This window comes from Synchiropus splendidus, chromosome 9 (assembly GCF_027744825.2).
Source record: "Synchiropus splendidus isolate RoL2022-P1 chromosome 9, RoL_Sspl_1.0, whole genome shotgun sequence".
Taxonomy (NCBI): Eukaryota; Metazoa; Chordata; class Actinopteri; order Syngnathiformes; family Callionymidae; genus Synchiropus; species Synchiropus splendidus.
This window is the reverse complement of record NC_071342.1, coordinates 19176435-19199804: the sequence shown is the minus strand read 5'-3', so window position 1 is coordinate 19199804 and position 23370 is coordinate 19176435. Positions and strand designations below refer to the sequence as shown.

General features: G+C 43.9%; 1 protein-coding gene across 1 annotated transcript in view; it reads right to left on the bottom strand.

Moving 5' to 3' along the window:
* Positions 1 to 23370, bottom strand: part of cdh23 (cadherin-related 23) — a 181402-nt gene that overhangs the window by 37019 nt on the left and 121013 nt on the right. The window contains exons 14-27 of the mRNA XM_053874275.1: positions 21456 to 21520; positions 21153 to 21390; positions 19090 to 19195; positions 18895 to 19022; positions 14303 to 14375; positions 13448 to 13564; positions 12277 to 12389; positions 12105 to 12212; positions 5041 to 5230; positions 4642 to 4787; positions 4342 to 4561; positions 3566 to 3718; positions 3339 to 3452; positions 2339 to 2487 (exon numbers count right to left, since the gene is read on the bottom strand). Of these exons, the coding sequence (XP_053730250.1) occupies positions 2339 to 2487; positions 3339 to 3452; positions 3566 to 3718; positions 4342 to 4561; positions 4642 to 4787; positions 5041 to 5230; positions 12105 to 12212; positions 12277 to 12389; positions 13448 to 13564; positions 14303 to 14375; positions 18895 to 19022; positions 19090 to 19195; positions 21153 to 21390; positions 21456 to 21520 (1920 nt within the window). The remainder of the gene's footprint in view (positions 1 to 2338; positions 2488 to 3338; positions 3453 to 3565; positions 3719 to 4341; positions 4562 to 4641; positions 4788 to 5040; positions 5231 to 12104; positions 12213 to 12276; positions 12390 to 13447; positions 13565 to 14302; positions 14376 to 18894; positions 19023 to 19089; positions 19196 to 21152; positions 21391 to 21455; positions 21521 to 23370) is intronic.

The window sequence follows — 23370 nt, the reverse complement described above, 5'->3', positions numbered from 1 at the left end:
TTTTGCGATGATGTTGCTCAAGCCTCCATGAATACGGCCCTGATTTGTTAGAGCCACCCATCTTTCAACTAAATTACACAGACATTTCCAGGATAACTGACATTTTTATAATGTGCTCACTACAAAAACACAAGTTAACTGGCAAAGTTCAAAGAGTGTTGGTCACAATATTTGCATGCAGTGGAGGAAACTGTTTAACTGAGCAGTTTCAGGCCACATTAAATCACTTGGCGGGATGGATTTGGCCCCCTGGCCTTGAGTTTGACACATCCCTTTAACCCTTTGCTTTTGCTACTCTTAATACTCTAAATGAGTATTATCAAAAAGGAAAGAAAAACTCAGAACTGTATTTTTCAAATGTAGACCCTGAACCCAAATCTTTCAATAACAAAACAATAACAAGTACCGTGTCCAAATAAAATGCATAACTGTCCACAATCCATTTTTTCTGTCGATTCAGAGCTACAGAAACAGAAAAAGAAATATTGGAAATGAGACACACAGAAGCATTGATGGCAGCAGGTCCACATGATTCCATGAGCATGGTAGACCCAGGTCATCGATGTCCTTATCACTAACAACATGACTTTTCCATTCGCTGTTAAGTTGTTTATGATTTACACATGATTGTCAACTTTTCAAAACCAGTCCAGTCTGAGGAGAAAAGTGAGTCACACTGAGGTGAAGTGTCTGACAGCACAGCTACCAGGGGAACAGGTAGCTTCAAAAACGTGCCACGGCTGGTACAGTGTGAAGACGAGGAAGGGACTTTGTATCTGACGTCGGAGGCGTGAGAGCAGGAACACGGCGGCATCTGTTCTAGTCGCTGACTAATGAACTGACTCTCTAACAAGCCCTCCTGCTCCAGTGGCCTTTTCACAGCTTTCCTGGCATTTGCTCTTAAAAATAATTTCACGTCCCAATGTGTTTCCCTTAAACCGATAAGCTATGCTTTGTCTCTGCTGAATTAAGGACGATGACATTTACAAATGTTACAGAAGACGGTGGGGGGGGGTAATTGGAGACCGGGGTGGAAGAGGTGGCTGCCTTGCATTTTATATGGATCATTTTAATAAACCCAATTTGTTTTACAGTGACGAAAGCCATCAAGCATCCACTGTTGTGCAGCACTTGATTTAATAGCTGCTTAATTGCTGCAAAATGTCAAACATCTGCATGGTCACGCAGGCGGGTTCGTCGTACTGCATGTGTTCTGGTGGACGCTCTCGCAGCCATGATGCTTAGAATGAGATGAAAACAGTCAGATCATGGACGTATCCTCTCACCGACACACAGCTTGCCGCTGCACAAACGTGTTAACAACAAATCCAGCGGGAGCTCTTTACACTCTGCAGAGTAAATCAATCCAAAGCAAAGGGTTTAATATGAAAAGAAAAAAATATGAATTTATTTTGAAATAGAAGCGATCGCAGAGAAGGAATGTCAAAAAAGTACAGAGAATATTTCAATAGATTATACTGTAAATATTACAAGCCAATCAGGGTGTGTAATATGTTTAAATTAAAGCCCTTAAACACAAAGAAAGTCTGAATTATAACGTCAGACACACAGAGGGACAGTTAAAGAGAGGCACAGATAGACTGTTGAAGGGAGGGACAGACAGAAAAACGGCATGTATTTATGGCTCTACGGTCTGATGATCTCTCCTTCTCCAGGCAGAGTCACCATGAACACGACAGTACCAGGATCAAACTTGACCCTCTCCGTCACCACAGACAACATCACCTCCTCCACTCTGACAAACGCCCCCACCGTTGCGCTCCCGCCGTCCTACTCCACAGACATCCACCAGCCTGAATTCACCATCATGGTGGTGCTGGGATTATCGCTGCTGCTGGCCGGGCTGGCAGCCTTCCTGGCCGTGTGTCGGCCCTCTGGACAAGAACCAGACTCGGACGCCAGCTGTGTTCCAGGGGAGAGCCTGACAGTCAGGAAGAGCCAGTCCACCGAGCCTCAGCTCAAAGTGTGGAGGAGGCTCGGCTCCTATCGACGTTCCTACAACCTGTCCTTCAGAAGACCACCGTATCGCAGGCCGCAGGAGCGCGGCAGCACACAGAAAACCCGCCCTCCAGCCAGGCAGACGGCAGAGCCGCAGGTCAGCGTGGAGCCCCAGATAACCGTGCCCTGTCTGTTCGACTACGTCACAGAAATCTGACTCATGTGATGTAACATACGATGCTGTAGCACTTGTTCTAACCTCCAGTCAATGTTGAATAAATGGACATGAACGCAACCTTCATCTCAAAATCACTCCACAGTTACATGACGTACCGCACAACTTCACTCACTGACAAAATTTGTTCCTCACTGCTCTCACCTGAAGTATGCTGGTGCCCTGGGGAACACTCTCCAGCACGCTTGTCTCATAGCTGTTCTGCAGGAAGATGGGCCTGTTGTCATTGACGTCTTGCACCTCCACAAACACCGTGGCGGTGCCAGTTCTTCTGCTGCCAGCTGGACCATTGTCTGTAGGGAAACATTCAAACATACAAGTCTGATTCTACAGCATTTTAATTCAACATTTCCCCCCAAAACAGATTGCTGATTGTGTTGTCTTCCAAGAACAGTATCGTAGTACACTGCAGCCTGAAGAGTAGAAACTGTACAGATGCTAAACACCAGCTCTATTGGAGTAACGGCTCCTGCATCCTTCTCTCGCAAAACATCGATAACACCTCTTGCTCTCAGAAGATGAGTCACTCTGACTCACGCGGTTTCAAAACAGGAAAACCAAAACTGTTCCGTTCTTTTTTACTGGAACGCATCAGTGTTGAGTAACACAGCTGGTGTCAAGCTCACATATTGTGCTGGCTAAAATGGCCACGGCACCACCAAAGGAACCTCGGCCAAAGCGCACTTGTGCTCAAAGTCCAATCGAAAAAGATCCCATTTGTGAAACACTGTAGCTACTGACACTCGGTTGTTATTTTGCCAGGCTATTTGCACAAACAAATTGCAGAAAATGTATGTTTCAAATGTGTCCAAAAAGGGGCGGACAATATGTAACATATATATCACGATTTATTTCTTCTTTTTTTTTTTTTTTTTTTTTTTTTAGTTACTATTTTATTGTAGTATTGAGTTTCCAGACAAATCCTTAGCATTCTTTGCCTGAACTTGCTTCATAAAAACAATGATTCCTTCTCTCTTTACACATTGGAGCACATTTATTTTGTTGTGCATTTAGTTTATCTCCAACTTTTAAACAGCAAAACAAACTTTGACAGTCCATGAGTATAAATAAGGTTTTGAAGTGAGACGGCACATTAGCCGCGACGTATTTGAAAGACACTGGCCTACATCACTCTGACTCTTACCGATGGCTTCAACAACCAAGGTGTACGCTGCCTGCGTCTCTCTGTCCAGGCCCACCACAGTCCGAACGACACCGTCTCTGAAGCCCACACTGAACTTGCCGTCTTGATTTCCACCTGACATGGAAAAATACACTTAATTTAGAATTACTCACATCTCTCATGCAGTGCAAAGAAAAGAATGAATAACAAAATATTGACTGAAAACACTTCCCACTTTGACCTCTGACCTGTAATGAAGTAGCTAAGTTCAGCATTGAGGCCAGCGTCGTTGTCAGAGCAGCTCAGATGAGCGACGATGAAGTCTCGGGGGACGTTCTCCTTCAGCGACACGTTGTACAAGCGGGGGTTGAAGGTGGGTGTCTCATCGTTTATATCCAGAACTGACAGACAAAACACATGTTACACAGAGATATTTACTTCAGTCTCATGTTTCACACCACACTTCCTGCTTTAGTTTGTAGTTCTGGTTCAGTTTCCTGCCAGAACGTCTCACTTCCATGCTCTGTACTGGCTTTCCACGTGTCCTGAGGAACTTTGACCCTGAATGAGTGAGAGGCTGCTGGTTCGATCCTAGTTCCTGATGTGTTGTGTTGCTGTGTCCCTGAACATTTAACCTTGGTTGCATACTAATAATGATAGATAAACAAGGAGATTAAAAAGGGAAGGAAGAAGGAAGTAAGATTTGGCTCCCGCTTCATAAGTCTACCGTTGCCGACGTGACATTTTGGCAAAGCACTTTTCTTGCCAATTGTTTGTTGATTCCATTTTCACCTAAAAACTTGGCACTGTATAATGACCTTGGCAACCAACTGTGGACCCCGAATGTTCAGACATCAAGGCGGTCTGCAGGTCAACAAACTTAACTAACTTATTAATAATAATAATAATAATTTGGCAACAACAGCCCATGAAAGTGCCTCATCTGTCACCATGTGAACTCCTTTCAAACACCAGCATCATTTCAGTGAATGATCATCTGAGTCAGCCACGTCTACAGCCGCACCTGTCACGGTGAGCGTCGAGGTGGAGGTGCGAGGGAACTTCCCCGCGTCGAAAGCGATTATCCTCAAGTGGTACTGTGCGATCTCCTCGCGATTGAGCGTGGCTGTCGAGGTGAGGACTCCAGTGGAGGTGTTGAGATGGAAGTCCAGACGAGGCATGCCCATCTGCAGCGCCATGGTTATCAAACCATTCTTATCTTCATCCGGATCCTCCACTTGGACCTGCGGTTCATGGCATTCATCATCTATCGAAGGCATCTCTATGGGGTCGTCTGTAATCTCACATTGAAGGGTGCTCTCACCTTAAAAACAGAGGAGCCAATAGGCAGACCTTCGGGCACCTCAGCTACAAACGGTAAATTGACAAACGTTGGGTCGTTGTCGTTAAGATCCAGCAGGTTGACGAACACGGTGGTGCTCGCAGAGGCGCGCAGTGGAGGCCTTCCGCCTACAGAGGGCGCCAAAGTGACACAATGAGAAGACGTGCAGAGAGGAGAAAATTTATTTTCCACAATAAAACCTTTGATGGCTGACATAAAACGTGAAGACTGTGGCTTGAAGAAAGAGGCTAATCGCACAGAAACGAAAACTCAACACAGAAGGATAAAAAAAAGTAATAGAGGCTCATGCACAGATGGCTTAAGAACGTGTGCAGGTCCAAACACACTAGACAACCACACATAGATGGAAAGAGCGCTCACGATCAACGGCAGAGATGACGATTATCCTCATGAGGACAGCGTCCGTGGGGTTGGAGCTTTCCCGGTCCAGGGTTACCCCGCTGGTGCGGATCTTGCCAGTGATGCTGTTTAGGCTGTAGAATGGGTTTGGAGGACTGATGCTGTAGACCACTGTGCCATTGTTCCCGTTGTCTGGGTCGACTGCAAATACCTGAACAGACAAGACACATTAATACGGCCTCCCTAACTTTGTCTCCAAACGTCTCTATAATACTCTCATTTTGATGAAGACAACCTCAGTGTCTTCATCTCTGACAATACTCCCTGAGTAGAAGCGCTCCTTCACATTTGCCACAGATGTTCAGCGTTTTCCTCTCTTCCATTCTGACTACACTTTTCTTCACCTCCCTTCCTTCCTTCCTTCCTTCCTTCCTTCCTCTGCCGCTTATCTGGAGTCGGGTCGTGGAGGAAGCCCAAACTTCCCGATCCACACTAACCTCCTCCAGCTCAGCGGCTCATAGGCTTTCACTTCAGCGGCCCACTCTACTGGGTTGATGGGAAAAGTTGGCAGTGAATGAATGAAAACTGGGGAGTCCTCCTGCAGTCTCTGGTGATTCCTAAAAGAACGTTCCCAGACCAGACCGGAGACAGCGAGTCCTGGGTCTTCCCCGGGGTCTCCTCCCGGTAGGACATGCCCGGAACACCTCCCCAGGGAGGCGTCCAGGGGGCATACGGATCAGATGCCTGAGCCACCTCAAATGGTTCCTCTTGATGTGGAGGAGCAGCGGCTCCACCCCGAGCTCCTCCCGGAGGACCAAACTCCTCACCCTATCTCTAAGGGTGCGCCCAGCCACCCTGCGGAGGAAACTCATCTCAGCCGCTTATATCCGCGATCTCATCCTTTCGGTCATTACCCAAAGGTCGTGACCATAGGTGAGGGTGGGAACGTAGATCGATTGGTGAATCACCTCCCATCATCTCAATAGTCTGAATGATAAGCCTCAATAACCATTTTTCTCAACGTCTATCTGCTGCTCATCCAACTGCTTCACACTCATTTGGCTTGCTCTCAACCAAGAGGAGGCCCATGAAGTGTCCTGTCGGCAATATGCTGCTCAATACTGACACCTGCTGGATCTTAAAAGGTGCTTCTATGCAACTATAAAAAAATGAATGCAAAATTGTTAACAATGTGTCCTGACTGACAAATTCTATATATATATATATATATATATATATATATATATATATATATATATACACATGATTCAAATCTTAATCAAGTTGAAAATATCTTTGATACCATTATAGACCTGAAAAATAATGCCAGTATGTGTCATAACATAATTCAATTTCAGATAAAGTTTGGTAAATGTCCGATTTTTAATTAAAAGTGTCAAAAAAGCCTTTTCCAATAATAATAATAATTAATATGTCAAGTGGGAACTAAGAGCAACACATTGAAACAAATGGGAAATGAAAACGGCCTTAGTTGCTGTCACGAGACGAAGGGACGAGGGAGCTAAAGCCACGTATAGGGGACGTGGTGTAGGACCCAAGTGCGAGTGGTTATAGGCACAGGAGGCAGGAGGGAATTATAAATAATATTTAATAATTAAACAAGAAAACAACTGAAAAGCGTCACCGAACCGGGAGTTAAATGAGCTAGCTAGCATAAGAGACCGAAACAATGACAACCGGGAGTTAAATGAGCAGGCTAGGAGCAAATTAGAAATAATATTTAATAATTAAACAAACAAGAAAACAACTGAAAGCGTCACCGAACCGGGAGTTAAATGAGCTAGCTAGCACAAGAGACCGAAACAATGACAACCAGGAGTTAAATGAGCTGGCTAGCATGAGCGACCGAAACAATGAGAACCAGGAGTTAAATGAGCTAGCTAGCACACAAAACAAGAAGCTGAACAGAGAGGGAGAGACACGAGAACCAGCTAGCAAGCATGAGCGACCGAAACAATGAGAACCAGGAGTTAAATGAGCTAGCTAGCACACAAAACAAGAAGCTGAACAGAGAGGGAGAGACACGAGAACCAGCTAGCAAGCATGAGCGACCGAAACAATGAGAACCAGGAGTTAAATGAGCTAGCTAGCACACAAAACAAGAAGCTGAACAGAGAGGGAGAGACACGAGAACCAGGAGTTACCAAGGGGATCGAGAAGTCCAAAAAACACAGGAGCGAGTGGACACATCACAGGGAACATGGAAACGAAGAACAACACTGGGAACAAATCATGGGAATAAATATAACGGTCTGGCACACGTTGCTGGAGCCCAGGTGTTCTTGTAGACAAGTCATCAGAGGTTAATCGGCTCCAGCCGTGTGCCAAAGGAACAGAGGGGAAAAAAGCAAAACCAGGACTCGGAGCCTGGAAGCGGAGCCATGACAGTTGCGAATACAAGTTCAGTATGATCCCCCATGGTGCTTCCTCCCAAACACAGTTATCGGCTAAAAGACAGTTTGAAGCAGCACCTGTGGTGGTCACGTCACGTACCGAAAGGACACTCACACTTGCACAGGTTTTTGGTCTCAAAACATACTGACACATCGAAGACTGTCGCCAATGTAACCTTGAATCCCTCAGTCGCTCCTACAACACACCTTACTACACAATGAAAAGAAAAAAAAAATTGAAGTCTGGGCTATAACCTTTACCTCCAGCCAGGCTCCAAAAAGTGTATAGACTTCCAGTTCGCTGCATACACCTCTATCTTAAAGTACGTCGGCTGATATCCTCAACGAGATTATCCCCGCTTCACCCGGGGTATCTACACACCTCAGCCCCCCCCCCACTCCCACCCTCCACCGCACTGCAAGCCATCAGTCAGTTCAAAGAAAAATACGAACGTCTCTTTTCCGACACAAAGTGGCGGCGAAAGATGAATGGACAGGCGAGCGTTCCGACAAAAACACTCACCGATTTTTAAGGAGCTGATCAATTATTCAGAGCGCTGACTAAAAACTCAGGAAACTGGTTAATTGGTCATTAGAGGAACAAAGGTTTTGCAGGTATTTAATTATTCAGGGGACATGGTCGCAGGCAGCGCAGACGCTCATTGATTCGAGAAGTGCGGTTGGTGATACAGAATGTGAGGAGCCACCTGGATGGATCAGTTCGAGCCTAAGGAGTAGATGTATTAACCTTGTTCAGCGAAGTGCAGCCCCGGTTGACTTCGGCCAGAGTGGCAGAGAAAACTCCGCTGTGTCTTCTGACCACTGAATATTTCAAGCATGCAGGGGGCTGAGCTGCACCTTGGCTGAAGCAACCAAAATTCATAGGCACAGAGGGACTTTGGAGGAGGACTCAGCATGTGGCCTCTTGTCACCATGGAAACACCGACCGGGGCGAGGGGTTGCATTGGAGCGAATCATAGCACCGTAAACTTACTGGGTCCGGTTTATAAAAAGTAAAGAAAATTCAGAGACCAAACAGCCTCCACTTTACACTGTGAGCTCAGGAATAGCAACAAGCCAACGCTCGATAATATTTGTCAATATCAACTAGTAAACACTGTTGTTTAATCTCCAGAACAGTTTCCATTCCAAAGCAATCCAAGACTGTGAGAAGGTTCACAGGTTCTGTCTTCAGACATCTTTATGAACATTACCTTGGAACCTTCAGAACATGAGCCTTTATGGTTACAGAAAGTTTATGATGGACATCAGCAAGAATTTAATCAACTTTTATAAAATATTAAAACATTTATCTGCAACTATCTTTCAACAGAGAGGCCAGATGTCTCAGCTTTATTTCTTGGAACAAAACAGATCACTCTAATAGACTGTTAACAGGATTCGCTGACAGTTTTATTTGCCGTCTTTTCTACCATTTGACCAATGTGTCAAGGGATGTCTGTTAAGATATTAATATAACAGCACTCTCTCAGTGTATGCTCACACCAATTTAAGCAAGAAAAGCAACTTATTTACAAGTTAAACCAATACAGAGCGACAACCTGTTGGGCAACAATATGGAGCAGGGAGTGTCACACCATTTTAAAGCCCCATTTATACTCAACATTGCATATAGATCCGACTAAGGACAGAGCCTTCTGTTCGTGGACTGTTTTTCTGGACCTTTACACAAAGCTTACAGATACGGACCAAACGGAGCAGTGCCACCAGAAACCATGGGGGGCAGTGTTGCTGTTACTACCTAATGCATAGCTCTAATGAGACAGGAAGAAGACATAACAAAATTCTCTGTCCTCCAGTTGTGACATATTTCACTGCCTCACCTCCTACAACGCTGCCTCCGTTATCCTCTTTTGTCCAAGAGCTACTTTATCAATACGTCTTCCACTACGGCCATGCTTGTTTTGGACTTTGTCAATATAAACCTTTGCCTCCACCTGCTCTATATATTGGTGGGCAGCAGTTCCAACATTAAATATGTGATCAGGGACATCATTTGAAAAGGACAGGTGCAGTTTTCGAACGTCAAGGGAGCATAAATGGGCCTTAAGGCCACATGTTGAAAAATATAATACTCTAGCGACAAGTCACTGTATGCCAACCAATCTGATCCTAAATTCTTTGACAAGACGAGGTAGGGAAATCTCATCAAATTCGAAACTCCCTGAGCCAAAAGCCCTTCTCAAGGATCAGATGGACCCAGAGACAGCTCGTCCTCAGTAGGTAAAGAGCTATAACCTCGCCTCCCGATTCGCCATGTTGACGTTTCACTAGTTTTAGACCCACCTCCAGCAGTCTTTTTTAAATGTCAGGGGAGTGGCCTTGGTGGCTGGAAACCACGGTGTTAACGTACAGTCAGAGGCTCAAAGGAGAAACGCACCTCAAGCAAGACTTCAACCCAGTTGCTGTTGTGGTGTCCTTCGACAAGACACCAACCAATCCAGCCTTGTGTGAATGAGACATGCTGGTGGTCAGAGCTGTTTGTCTTTGCAGCTGTGGCTACATTACTATTGTTATTACTTGTGAGGACATGCTGGAGAGTCACCTCTCGGCTCAACAGATTCCCCTGGAGGAGCTGGTTTTCGGGGACCCAACCTCGATTGACAAGATGGCTGGCTGGACAACTTCATTGTAATTCAGACCACAAAAACAGGTGTTCTGGGTGCGTAACTGGTGCTTAAAATTTGCCTCTCACTTCACCCCACCAATTCAGTGATTATCGAGAAGCGATTACAGTCATATAGTGATATTATTGAGCCATAAATTTAAGCCATCAACTCAATTTTGGGAAACATTTTGGACACAAATTCAGTGGCCTGCTTGGATACATTTCGCTGCAGTGCTGCTGGTTGGGAACAGAAACAACCTGAACATCACTTTTCTGGAGTCTTTCTCCAAAGTGTGTTTACTCTGCAGAGAAGAGGGTTGAAATGAAGGCCTGAAATTCCCCACCTAAAACATCACGTCTCAGCGACGACTGTGGCTGCAAGCCTCTTTTGCAGGGGAGGTAGGGACAAAGCCTCGACAGCCCGGCTTTTAAGAATCACCAGAGACTGCAGGAGGACTCCCCAGTTTTCATTCATTCACTGTCAACTTTGCCCATCAACCCAGTAGAGTGGGCCGCTGAAGTGAAAGGCCATGACCACCCTGAACAGTTCACTGATTCATTGGAGAGACAGACACTCATTCATGTGCCATGCAGCCATGCAAATCCAGCTGACCGTGGGAGGAAACTCGAGTGCCTGGAGGAAACCTGGCTAAGACAGATGCGACTCTGCATCAGAAACAAGTAGGGCTGCAACGATTAGCTGATGTCATCGATAACGTCGACAACAAAAATTCGATGACGTCAAAATCTTTACGCCGATGAGTCGTGTTGCTGTTGGTGTAAACACACAGGGGCCGCAGGATGGGCATCGAGAACTGGTTGTTATTCAGAAGCAGTGAGAAAATACCACATTCTCTGTAATCATTAGGATATTTTACTTTCTGTTCATTTAATAGGTTCCTGACTGAGGTCCGACGCCAACTGGCCACCATCGCTGTGCGCCCCAGGCTCCGCCTCACCACCTCCGACTGACCGCCACAGTTGCAGTCATGGTGGAGTTCGAGCAGCGACGGGTCGTAGTGTTCAAAAGTGTGGCTCCGTTTTGTTTGCGAAGATAACGCGTCTCAAGGATGAGCAAACCCCTTCGACACCATGGTAGAATGATGAAAGAGTGTTTGGTCTGTGACGCCACACACCCGCCAGTTAACAGCTAGCATGTCGGTTAGCACGGAGCTAACTTGTTTTAAGTTGTAGATGTAGTGAGGTGTCCTCAGTGTCTCTTCTCCGAATAATAATAACCAGAACTGAACTATTGAGCTACACTGAACACATGGTTTTAGATTATTATTCAAATAAGACCTTTTGATGTAGATGTTGATCAAATATTTTACATGGGATACATATGTGTATAGTGATGATTTTAAATTCTTCTCAAGGACCAATAAAGACCTTAGTTTTAGAGAGCTGGAGCTGTCTGTCAACTGCTTTATGCTTCATGCTTCACAGGGTTAATACATGTTCCTGGATTATGTGTCATTATTTTAATACACTTGTTTAATAGTGTATGATGTCTGAGCAACTTAAGGTGAAACAGAAATTCAAAATAGGTGCAAACAAATGTCGTATTATCGGAAACATCATGAATAGATTAGTCGACAACGAAAATAATCGAAAGTTTCAGCCCTAAAAACAAGTTTCCTGGACCTATTAACTCCATTGAAAGAACATTACGTGGCATTAATATGAGAATAGTAATGTGCTTCTGCTGTCGAATGACTTATGAGCACCAGCTCACTTCACCACACTTGTATATTCAGAGGGGAAGACGATCCCTTCAATGGCTCACGAGCATTTTCTCCAGCGTTTCTTCTGCGGCACCGCGCGGCTGGCTCTTTCTCCGCCAAATCATTTCCTACGCTCATGACTGCAGGCAACACTTTAATTAGCAGTCGGACTCCTTCATTACACTCACGGATGCCTTCGTAATTAATTAACAATCTCAGCTTAATTACAGCAACACATTGCTGGAGACGTCAGCAGATCAATGAGGAGCAATATTGTTTCGCTCGGGCTCGAATAGCGACTGTAAGTGATGCGCTCACCGAGATGACGTCGGTATCCTTGGGGCTCATCTCCACCACGTTGGCGCGGTACGGTTCGTCCCTCCACAAGGGGGCGTTGTCGTTGATATCAAGGATGGTGATGTTCACCTATGCGTGAGCAGAAAGTTATACCTGAAATGAAAATGCACTGGTGTGGTGATAAGGCTGTTACCGTGGCGATGCCGGTCTTCTGCTGCGGGCCCACGCCTCCATCCACAGCTCTGATGATGAGGATGTACTCAGACTTCAACTCACGGTCCAGCAGGGCTGTGGTGGTGATCTCCCCTGAGTTACATGTGAGGTCAAATACTCATGAGGTGATATTTGTAAATGAATTACCCAGAGACAAAGTCAGACAAAATAAAACTCACTCACAACATTGCAATGTGATGCAGAAAATTCATAATTCAGTGAGATGTAGAGGAAAGCGTTCTAAAAAAAAGCAGACTTTTTATGACTGAATAAATGGCTAGACTTGAGATTAGCTAACATATGTTCAATGACTTAGTCATACATTGATATTAGACAGTATATAGACAGGGATTTAAATTATTAAATATTTCTCAGGCAGTTACTCCTGACAAACACACATACAAAAGACATTTCAAAGGGCTCACTAGAACACACCAGTGAAAAATACACTGGAAAATTATTATTATTTTTATTATTATTATTATTGTCTTAAGATGAATGAATGCATCTTACATGGTACTTGGAGGCACAATATGCTTTTATGGATGACCAATTCATCTAAATTTTTTTCCAATGAATTTTGAAAGTATAAACTGTGCCTCTTTTTAAATGTATGTTAATGTATGTTATGTTTTTAATCTCAATATTAGGGCAAGGACTTAAAGAGATACATTTTGACTCATTGATCCAAATAACAGATTAATTTTTCTGTGCAACTTTCTGGTGCACCGCACTGTAGAACATGTCGCCATAACCAAAAAAATGACGACGGAGAAAAATAAATAAATAAATAAATAAATAGTAAATAATTATAAAATTATAGTTTAAAAAAAACTTAAAAAAAACTTCAGGTTGTTCTGTGCTCTTTATGCATGTATATATATATATATATATATATATATATATATATATATATATATATATATATATATATATATATATATGTATATATATATATATATATATATATATATATATATATATATATAAATGAATATATTTAATTAACATTTTAGTTTATAGATGTATGATCGAAATGTTGCCTGTTCTCCTGACAGGTTTGAAATAAAAGCCACCAGTTTTAGTGAAGTATATTCCCAGAATATTTGAAACTGCACAGCACACTTGCAGAGACACACACACACACACACCTGATCGTGAGTTGAGACGGAACTGAGAGGAGCCCTCCAGGGAGTAGATGAGTGAGGCCTGGCCGAACTCCCGAGAGGCGTCCAAATCAGTAGCATTCACAAGCAGCACAGTTGCCCCTGTGGAGGAGAGAGTGAGGCGAGCTCAGAAGCGACACAGAGTGGAGAGAAGTGCAGCGCGTCGCGGGGCCAATCTGTGAAGTCTGGAGAAAAGGAAGCGGCAGAGATAGACTAAGTGGCATTCACAGCTAATTTGTTCGCCGCCCAAACTACAGCTGCACTGATGCCATTGCACTGAGTGGGCTCACGGATTAGTGGATTATCAGCATGTTTGGCAGCGGCCACACTTGGCACGGGCCTGATCAATACACAGACAGGCGGAGAACAGAGGCCAGCGAGAGCCGCAGGACCGTAGCCCCGAGCGCAGCCACTGCAGCCACAGTCAATCTCAGCAGCTCAACGCCGCTCTCCTCCAAATCAGCCACTAAAAAAGTGCGGCGGAAAAGAATAGGGGCAGCGGAATATATCTCATTTCCCTCAAGCAAATGGGAACTAATCTATTGTCTGGGATAAAAGAGTCTTCTGAATGTATCAGAATGAATACAGCAGCCAGCGAATCGGAATAGCCAATATCTGACTGGGCATTTAAAAACATTATGCAAAATCTAAACAAATAAGACAAGCAAGGCCACGGTGAGAAAATAAAAGAGCGTTGAAAAAAAACACCCTTGAGAGAGCGGAGTTCTTCGCTGAATATGCAAAGAGGAGGGCTGTTTGAAGTGTCGGGGTGGTACAGCAAGGGAGCGGAGCAGGGACAGAAATTTACAGGAGAATCAAAAAACATGCAGAAACACTCACCGGCGTTAATGTTCTCCGGGATTTTGACGATGTAAGACGGCTTGCTGAACTCGGGAGGGTTGTCGTTTTCATCCTGGAGGGACACATCATCAACAGCTCATTTTAATGAACAAGAAGTCGAGAGGTCGCTTCCTGAGCATATGAAAAAAACAAATTAAAGCGCTTAATAATGGACTGGAGCTTTACAACAGTTGCAGGTTGTTTTGATAAAAGTTCTCTGTTCTCCGACGCACATTTTAGTCAAGTTTAGTTTGACTTCAAGATATCATGATGAGGTGGCCACAGCTCTGACTGGCTGCTTCAGCAACTCTGCAGTTTAGCAGGAAGCTGTCTCACCAGAAGAAAGACTTTTCTCTGCAGGATGTCCGGAGTCTCCCGTGCTGATAAAAGCTTGGGCATCCAGAGGAGCCTCAGAGTCACACTGCTGCACTAGTGTTCCCCCATAAAATAGCTGGGATGGCAGTCTGGAGACTGACTCTACATCCGTGTCTGTTTTAACCTTAGCAAAACAACCATATATTATTGCTTCAGTGCACGGTTGTTTTTGTTGAAGAGTTTGTGTGTCTGACTGGTGAGTGACACAGCTTTTCCAGCTTTTATGTCTTTTAAAATATTCCTCCCATTGAGTGTAAACAAACTTCCATAAATAATAATTAATAATAAACTATTTTTCACTGGAAACAGACGAAGATAGCTGTTTGGAAGCTAAAGCTTTTAACAAAGAGTGAGAGATTTTGGAGGATCATTCAGCAGTGTCTTCTCTTTCCCTTCCTTCCCTTCATAGAAGACAAATGCCTGCAACCACAACGTTCAAAACGCATCATCATAGTACAGGTTATTGCGATGAATATACTGTACAATATACTGTACACAACAACTATGGTCTTAACCACATCATCTTCAGAAATGATTTATTCTTTAAGAATCTAAACCTGAGACATTGACCAAAGGAACTCAGAGCCTCCTCCATCTTCTGAGGAGAGCAGAGCCACCGCATGTACCTGCAGTTTTAAAGCACTTTTTGGTTACACTTTAGATTGGGGAATGCACTGTCTATTAATAAACCTATTACTTGTTTATTTAAGGTGAATAACTGGTAATTCTGGTGTTATTTTGAGAACACTTTCGGTGACGGTGTATACTCTTCAGGGTAATAAATGTTCCCTCATCTAAAGTGTGACAAGCAAGCAAGTTTGGAACATGAATCTAAATATAAATTTGAGTTTATTTATGATAATAATCCTTTTAATCATGATTACTGCATGAGAGAGAGCGGACCTGAGTACTTCTGCGTCACCATATCTCTCTTCACGTGAAAGCAGTTTCTTAATAGTCGTATAAAAGAAACATGATATAAAATAAAGAAATCATTATTGGTGTAAGAAAAGGTAAAAAGACAATATTAACTATCTGAAAACCTCATTAAATATATCAGCACTGACACATTTCCATTTAATAAATTAGTCTTTTTTCCCCCCCTCATGGCGAGCAGTTGTGTGGTTTCTCTGAGAGGCTCCCCACTGGGTTCGCTGCTGAGACACAGTAACTGGCACCATTATCTATCTGGGCACTGTGCTACTCTGGTGCGAAGCTTTGTGTGTGTGATGCTGCCAGCGAGTGATAAACCCCTGTGGTGAGCCGTGACACTTCTGAGGACGGAGAGAGTACAGAAAACACAATTTACAACTCTCCGTTTTCTTTCTTTCTGCATTCCACAGTCCTGCCCTTTAACTTTAACACAGCACTCCTCCGTCAGGTAGAATATGAAAGCAAATGTTTGCTGAACAACATCCCAGCTGGTTTCTTCCCGGCCTTTATGAATAAAAAAGAGAAACGGACAATGGATGTACGGCAGGGGAGTCAAAGTTACAGGTCTTGAGAGACGTCTTTTATGACTCCTGCTCCCTCATTATATTTTTACTTCTGTATGCGAACTCACGCTGGAATGCAAACATAGAAAATAAGCTGTTAAGATTAATATCGCAAAGACCTTTTCGGAGACGCTGAGTAAGAGTTTCAGGCTGATGAAACACTGGAATGCTGCAGAATATTTAATTCAGGAAAAGCTCGACCGTAGACAGACAAGAGACCAGAGAAACTGATAAACAAGGATCCTATAAGAGAACAGTTCGACGCTTTAAAACATCAGTTGCTCAAGTGTGTTCGCTATTCAAAATCCCAAACAAACTGACCTATGCAAACTGTGCATAACATCACCTGCGTCTGCATTAAAGGACAGACAAATTGTGTTTACATAATTGCCAATTTAGTCATTATCCCATTTTAAATGAGAGGTTTATCAAAACAGCTCATTAGGGAAATGAGGGGCAGCAACTCCCCTATACAGCACCATTTCCTGCAGTCATTTGAATATTCAACCGCCAACAAATAGCCGCTCATGAATCCTGACACTAAAAAGTATGGTAAGCTCAATGCAAACACATGAAACAACCATGGAGTGATGCTTTTATTTCAACATCAAAGTGTCTAGAGTTTAACAAATGAAGAAATATACACAAAAAGTAGCCAGTCTTGCGGGGTGTCTGGACTCTGAACATAGAAATGTGACTCTTATACAGAAGCTAGTTGATGCCTTCCTCATGAGGTGCTTCAGGCATTATGGATTAGGCGGCGGCCCTGGGGCCGACCTGCAGAGACAATGTCTGAAAGAGGTTCCCACTGAGAGGGAAGTGTGATATTTTTGACTGCTAACCTCATGATCTTAGATAAGTCATGTGACACATAAAGGTTCCACTTTGTTAGACCAGACTATTTGATAAATATGTTGGATTATTTTGTCCTAAATCTTCTCATCTCTCTGTACAGAGTCAGACTTGATCCTAAAAAAAAAAAAAAACAAGCGGTTGTGGATCATAATTCAGTGGCATTCGAGAACCTAACACCCCGAGTGAAGCAAGGTCTTAAGACATCAGGTTTACTGAGCGGGATATAGCAGATTAAATAAATGAAGATTAGAATTCAGGTTCAATGGAAAAAGAAACTGCGTTCTACATAGCCATTCTTTCCTCCCTGGGAAGCAAAATGATAGGCTTTTATCACAATAACTCAGCAACTGACCACCATCAGGTCTGACTGGAGAGGAGAAGCGTCGACGCTACGTCCGCATTTGCACAAAGCAGTGAAAGGTCAATGAAGTGGAAGCACGTCAGAGTCAGAGCTGATGAATAAATACGCTTTCACATCATTCACTGTTCACTCGCCGGGGCAGCAGCAGTGAGCAGGCAGGGAAGGAATCCTCCAACACCCTCCTCCTCCAACAAAGACCCTTTTGGGATAGAAATAGTGGAGCTCTGTTCTACCTCATGCAGGTCTGAGTAACTGCTTCTCTAAATATTAACTGACACAATTTTGTCACATAAAATCTGCATTCATATGAAAGACAAGTGCTCTCCAGTTTAATGTCCAGGCATTTCTTTTAAAAACATTTCCTTTTTCCTTTGGACGATTGACTGGAACGCCTCCCCTCACCATTGTTGGGAGTCAGTTATTAAGCCATCAAAATAAACACCTGCTTCATGTTTTAATGATGATGAAGCGTTTGAAATACTTTTGTCCATATTTGTTTACAATTACAGATAGTGGCAAACAGGCCAATTGAGTGTGTATTAACTGTGTGTGTGTATGATTTCTTTGACCAACGGCAGCTGATCATTTCCAGGTACACTGTAGTGGTGGTACACTGTGCTGTATCCTGTATCCTGTATCCACACACATTTGTTTTGCAAAAGTTGAAGATATGGTGATAAGGGTTGGAAGGAGTAGAGACGAACTTAAGTCAGGATCATGCTGTATTGTCTTGTTTGTGTCCTTCGAGTGCCTTGTTCAACAATAGATTCCAGTAGTTTTTTTAATAGTAAAAATAATTTCCAATTTTCAGCCATTCAGTACACGATGGGAAAGAACTGTTCAGCCAATCAGCTTCCTCCCGAAGCTAGAACTGCTTCACATTCACCAGCTTTGTCTATCGAAAAGGACTGGGGCTTTGAGCGCATATAACTGTCATTGTGGGAGCCCCTGGACTTAAATATAAATAAAAATGGCTTAACTCACACAGGTGCAACGATGAGTTTACAGCGAGCATGTTTTTGAAAGTTTATTAATATGGAAAATGAGTTGGAAAACAAACGCATTATATCACTCAAAACCATGCTGTGACTGTGAGAGAGAGAAGACCACCAGGCTGCTGCGCACTGCTCACACTCACTGAAAATGTGTGGACATTATAACTTATAAAATTAAAAAAAAAATTGGGAGCAAAGGAGTAGAGGTAGAGCATTTCGTAATTTGGTTTTATAAACTTAGTTTCTTGTTCATGCCATTTTCTCAAGTTTCAAAGTCAAAAACCTAGTTGTGTTTTTTGTCTTTTTTTCTCTGTTAAAACTGCTACTACACAGTAAAAACAGTAATGTCAGGAACTACCAGATATTGACAATATAACAGGCCTTGAAAAGGGGGAGTGAAGCACTGACACAGTTTTAAACAATTCTACAGCCATAAAATCCAAATGCACGCAGGCAAATGATCATGAAAAGAAGCCGTAATTGTTCAAATGTACTGGGTGTTGTACTTACAATGACCTCCACAGTCACAGACACTGTGTTGTTCAGCGGCGGGTTTCCCCCATCTTTGGCCATCACTGTCAAATGAATGACTCCGTTGGGGACTCGCTCATAATCCAGAGGTCGGATGACGCTGATCACTGACGGAGGAAACCGGTTCGATAAACCAGATGAACGTTGCGTTTGTTAGCTTAACAGGCGACATACCAGCGTAGCCCTCCACCATGATGATGCTGAAGTAGTTGGGGAAGGCAGAGGCTGAACTGATGGTGTATGTCAGGAAGTTATTGGGAGGCGAATCCTCATCTGTTGCCTGTGGGTGGTAGACAGCGGTGGGAGAGGAGGGGAGGGGGGGAGAGTTGCTTAAACATATGCTTCAGTGACAGTCAAAAGTCCACAGAGAGAACTTGAGAAAGAGTGAGACGAGATGGACTCGTAGCCGGACAGGTGCTGCCTGGACTCCTGTGCATGTTTGTGGTGGGTGTGTGAAGCAGTGCATATGGGTGCAGGTGCAGAGCTGTCACTCCTTGACAGCGTGTTATGGGCGAGATTAGACTTGATTTTGGCCATTAGTGAGGACAGCCATCAATTTCAGAGGAACACCAACAGAGCAAAGACAAGCCAAACAGCAGAGATGAAACCATGTAGCATTAATCCACAGCAACAATGAAGACACCCACTCGTTATTCTGGACTTGGCCGTAGCTTAAACGTGATTCATCTGGCTGTGAAGAGAGTTTCCCAGGCCTCAAAGGCATCAGTCGCTGCTGGACAGGTTGTCAAAACACTCCCTGTTCCATGACAAAACGCCAAGATGTCTACCAAGTAATATCCCTCCTCCCACACAACGTCCTCAGAAAAGCTTTCGCCATTACGATCACAAGTTTGGGATTCGACACCTGACCACACGACTCTTCAAAACTTCACAGCGTCAAACTCTTTTATGTCCCATACTAGAGTTGTGGGTTCCACTGCAACTTGCTGACACGAGGCATTGCGCGAATGACTTCCCTCCGTCTTCAGGGCAGCTTATTCATATCGGCGGCATTTCTAGCTTCGCTGACACTAATCAAACACAGTGAGCCGAGCATTAAGCTCAGCTCGCAGCCGCCGAGCGCGCCGTGGCAGGGTGCACGCACCGCCGTGGCCGCTGCCACGAGGGACGTAATGGCGTTTCTCTCAAGGGTGCAATCACAGTAAACTGCTGAGCCATTAGTTACCAGCGCACCTGAGAACCTGTGCCTTTATTGTGGCAGTGACTGATGGCCAGCAAACTGTAGCAAACACTACCTGAGCAAACTCACTTGATTACAGTGGTGCAGAGGGGACCGTGTCGGGGCTTTGTGGCGCTGATAGTCTGGATTACAGACTCTGGACTTCTCTTTATAGCTAGCTGCTGTAAACACTGGAAATACATGGCATTTTTGGTATCAGGTTTAGGCCGATCGCCTATATTTACTCACACAAATCTAGAGAGTCAAATGTGGCTCACACCAGTGTTTTTCAACCTTTTCAATCCTGTGTTACACCACCAAAGGAACCTCAGCCAAAGTGCACTTGTGCTTAAAGTCCTATAGAAAATCCCTATTCAGTTGGAAAAACTGTAGCTACTGACACTTGGTTGTATTTTGCCAGGCTATTTGCAGGAACAAATTGCAGAAAATGCATGTTTCAAACGTGTCAATGTGGCAGTATGGCAAAATATATTATGATTTTTTTTACTTTAAATTTGTTTCTTTCGGTTGCATTATTTTATTGTGGTTTTGAGTTTCCAAACAAATCCTTAGCATTCTTTGCCTGAACTTATTCATCACTTTACATTTTGGAACGCATTTATTTTGTTGTGCATTTAATTTTCACCAACTTTTAAACAACAAAACCGACTTTGACAGTCAATGAGTATCGATAAAGTTTTGAAGTGAGATGTCAGGTTAGCCGTTAGCTCTGTGGTGCAGACAGTCTTTGGCATGGTGGCGGCTGCGACAAGGATCCCTCCCTCCCTCCATGGTTCTGTGGTGAAAGTGTGTGGCCAAGTTAGAGGCGCGTCAGGTTTAAAAACAGCTGGAAGTTGCGCATGTGAGTGGCTTCTACAGTAGCGTGGAGAGAAAGAAAGTCAGCGAATCCATGTGATCTCTTCACCTTGGTTGCTCCTCAACACGTTCTAATTGTCATGATTTAATGTTATCATCTCGCCCACATCTATCTCTGGACAAATGAGGTGAAACTGGATCATTTTCCCACGGCACACAACTGGGAAAAACGCTGGCTCACCCTGATCCGCGCCACCGGCTGCACCGCCTGCTCATTCTCTCTCAGCGAACCCACGTACGCCTCCTTCTGGAATAGCGGCGCATTATCGTTGATGTCCAACACATTGACACGGATCCGGCCGGTGGTCTCCTCCCCGCCTCCGTCCCTCGCCAGCACGGTCAGCGTGAAGCGCCGCATCAGTTCATAGTCCAGACTGGCTCTCAGAATCACCCAGCCGGTCACAGCATCCAATGTAAATCTGGATAAACGGCGTGTTATAGTTGGGCTCATTCACACCGAAATACGTTTGTAGCTTTGACTTACTGGTCTGGTTCGTCACTGAAGAAGTAACGCACAACGCCAAATGTGCCTGCATCTCCATCTGTAGCCTGATAAAGAACAGGGGAAAAAAGCTTTATTCAGTGAGACATTTCTTTCTTTTCTTTCGTAGATACAACATTCATTGTACATTGTAACAACAGCAATAATTCTTTTTAAGGCTTCATTGTCACTTGCCGTCTGTTATCCATCTGTTCAGCTCAGTATCCTGGAGTTTGTTCACAGAAGGTTTTCATTTCACTGTTAAATTGTCCTTGTATTATCAGGATTAAAGTGCTTAAAAAAAATAAACATGTTTTGAGGCCGGATGCTCTTGAGCATTACGTTGCTTTGATGTTGACATTGGGAAACACTCGTCAGTCTTTCACTCACATTGTGAGAACAGTGAAAATAGTGGAGGACGGTGTTGGCGGGAGAAAGCAATTAAAAGACGTGCATAATATACCACTGAAAACCTGTGACTCTACTTTGAAATTGCTTAATTTGAAGTCACGCACGTGGCTTTGAAACGGTTCTGAAGGCAGGTTGGTGTGACCATGTGAGTGTCCATAGAGTGGTGAAGAGCAGAGATCGAAAACAACCTCACGCAGACACAAACACATTCAGTCAACTTGAATAGAGATTAGACAAAGCTGCCAAGAAGCTCAGGGCGGCTTTTTGGATGAGCACCACGTTAATGTTTGAGGTACTTAGCACGTTATTTTGTGATTTTGGATGCGCTCAGGCACTGATGGATAGTCGGCAAAGAGCCAGTGAAACCATGAGGCTGAGGTGCAGAACCCTGCCAGGGTAAAGACGGACACTCTGGATGTTTTTGTGTGATGCATCTCAGGCGGAAATGAAGGTTTATTTATACACCACTGCCACACTATAAGCATCTGTAAGTCAGATTGAAGATATACATGTCGTGTTTCGGTTTTTGTGTGCTTTTATTTTGTCATTTCCTGTTCTCCTGTCTGTGGTTTCCGTTTCCTTTGTTCCCTCTAACTTCATAGCAGCGCAGCTGGAACTCATCCGCAGATGAAGCTTGCTGATTTCTACACCCTGGTTCCAGTCTCTGCTTCCAGATGGTTGCTCCACGTCCTCCGGTAAAGTTCCCCTCGAGATCTAGTTCTTCAGCATTCTTTGTAAACTTTAGATTGTGCATGCTTTTACTGCCGCTTCCTCGATTTTTCTTCGCTTATTTTTGGTCCTTTTATAGCAGCATTTGTGCTTTGTGTCGTGAGTTTTTTGGACTTGCGTCTTCTATAGTTCCTTGTTTCCTGTATGTGTCCTGTTATCTTCTTGTTTGTTCATGAAATTTGGTGAAACGTAACCTTGTCTGTGTTCGAGTCTTCTGTGAGCCAGCTGCAATTTAGCACTTGGATCTGTTCCCCTGAGCCAATCATGACAGTACATACCTGTATATGTAAGTCAGATGAGGCGAGGAGGACAACAAGGACTGAAAGTAGTTTCATAGAAAATGCAACCCATTATTCCGTCGTATTCTAATTCATTCTGTGAGCAACGCAACTGAGAATATCATGAAATAACATTGATATCATGGCATAGAGCTATAGGTCCCAGGAAATAGTGTGAGAATATCGAGAAATAACGTTGATATCACGGAATAGCCAGCTGTGAGCTTCCACACCAAGGAGTGAATTTCCTGCTTTCATAAACTTCCATGACTCAAGAATCGCATTGGTTATCTTGCAACCATCAACACTTTTAAGGTGGAGAGTTATGTCACAAGAACCAACCTGAAATGATTCTGTGGATCTGAAGGTGATGCACAACTCTGCCGGGCCTTGTCTTTGTCGACATGTGATTTGATAGCAGGCGTGTCCCCACGAGACACCGCTCTAATTGGACTGTTACCATAAGTGTCGATGGGGATGTGAAGAGTCGATTATAAGCA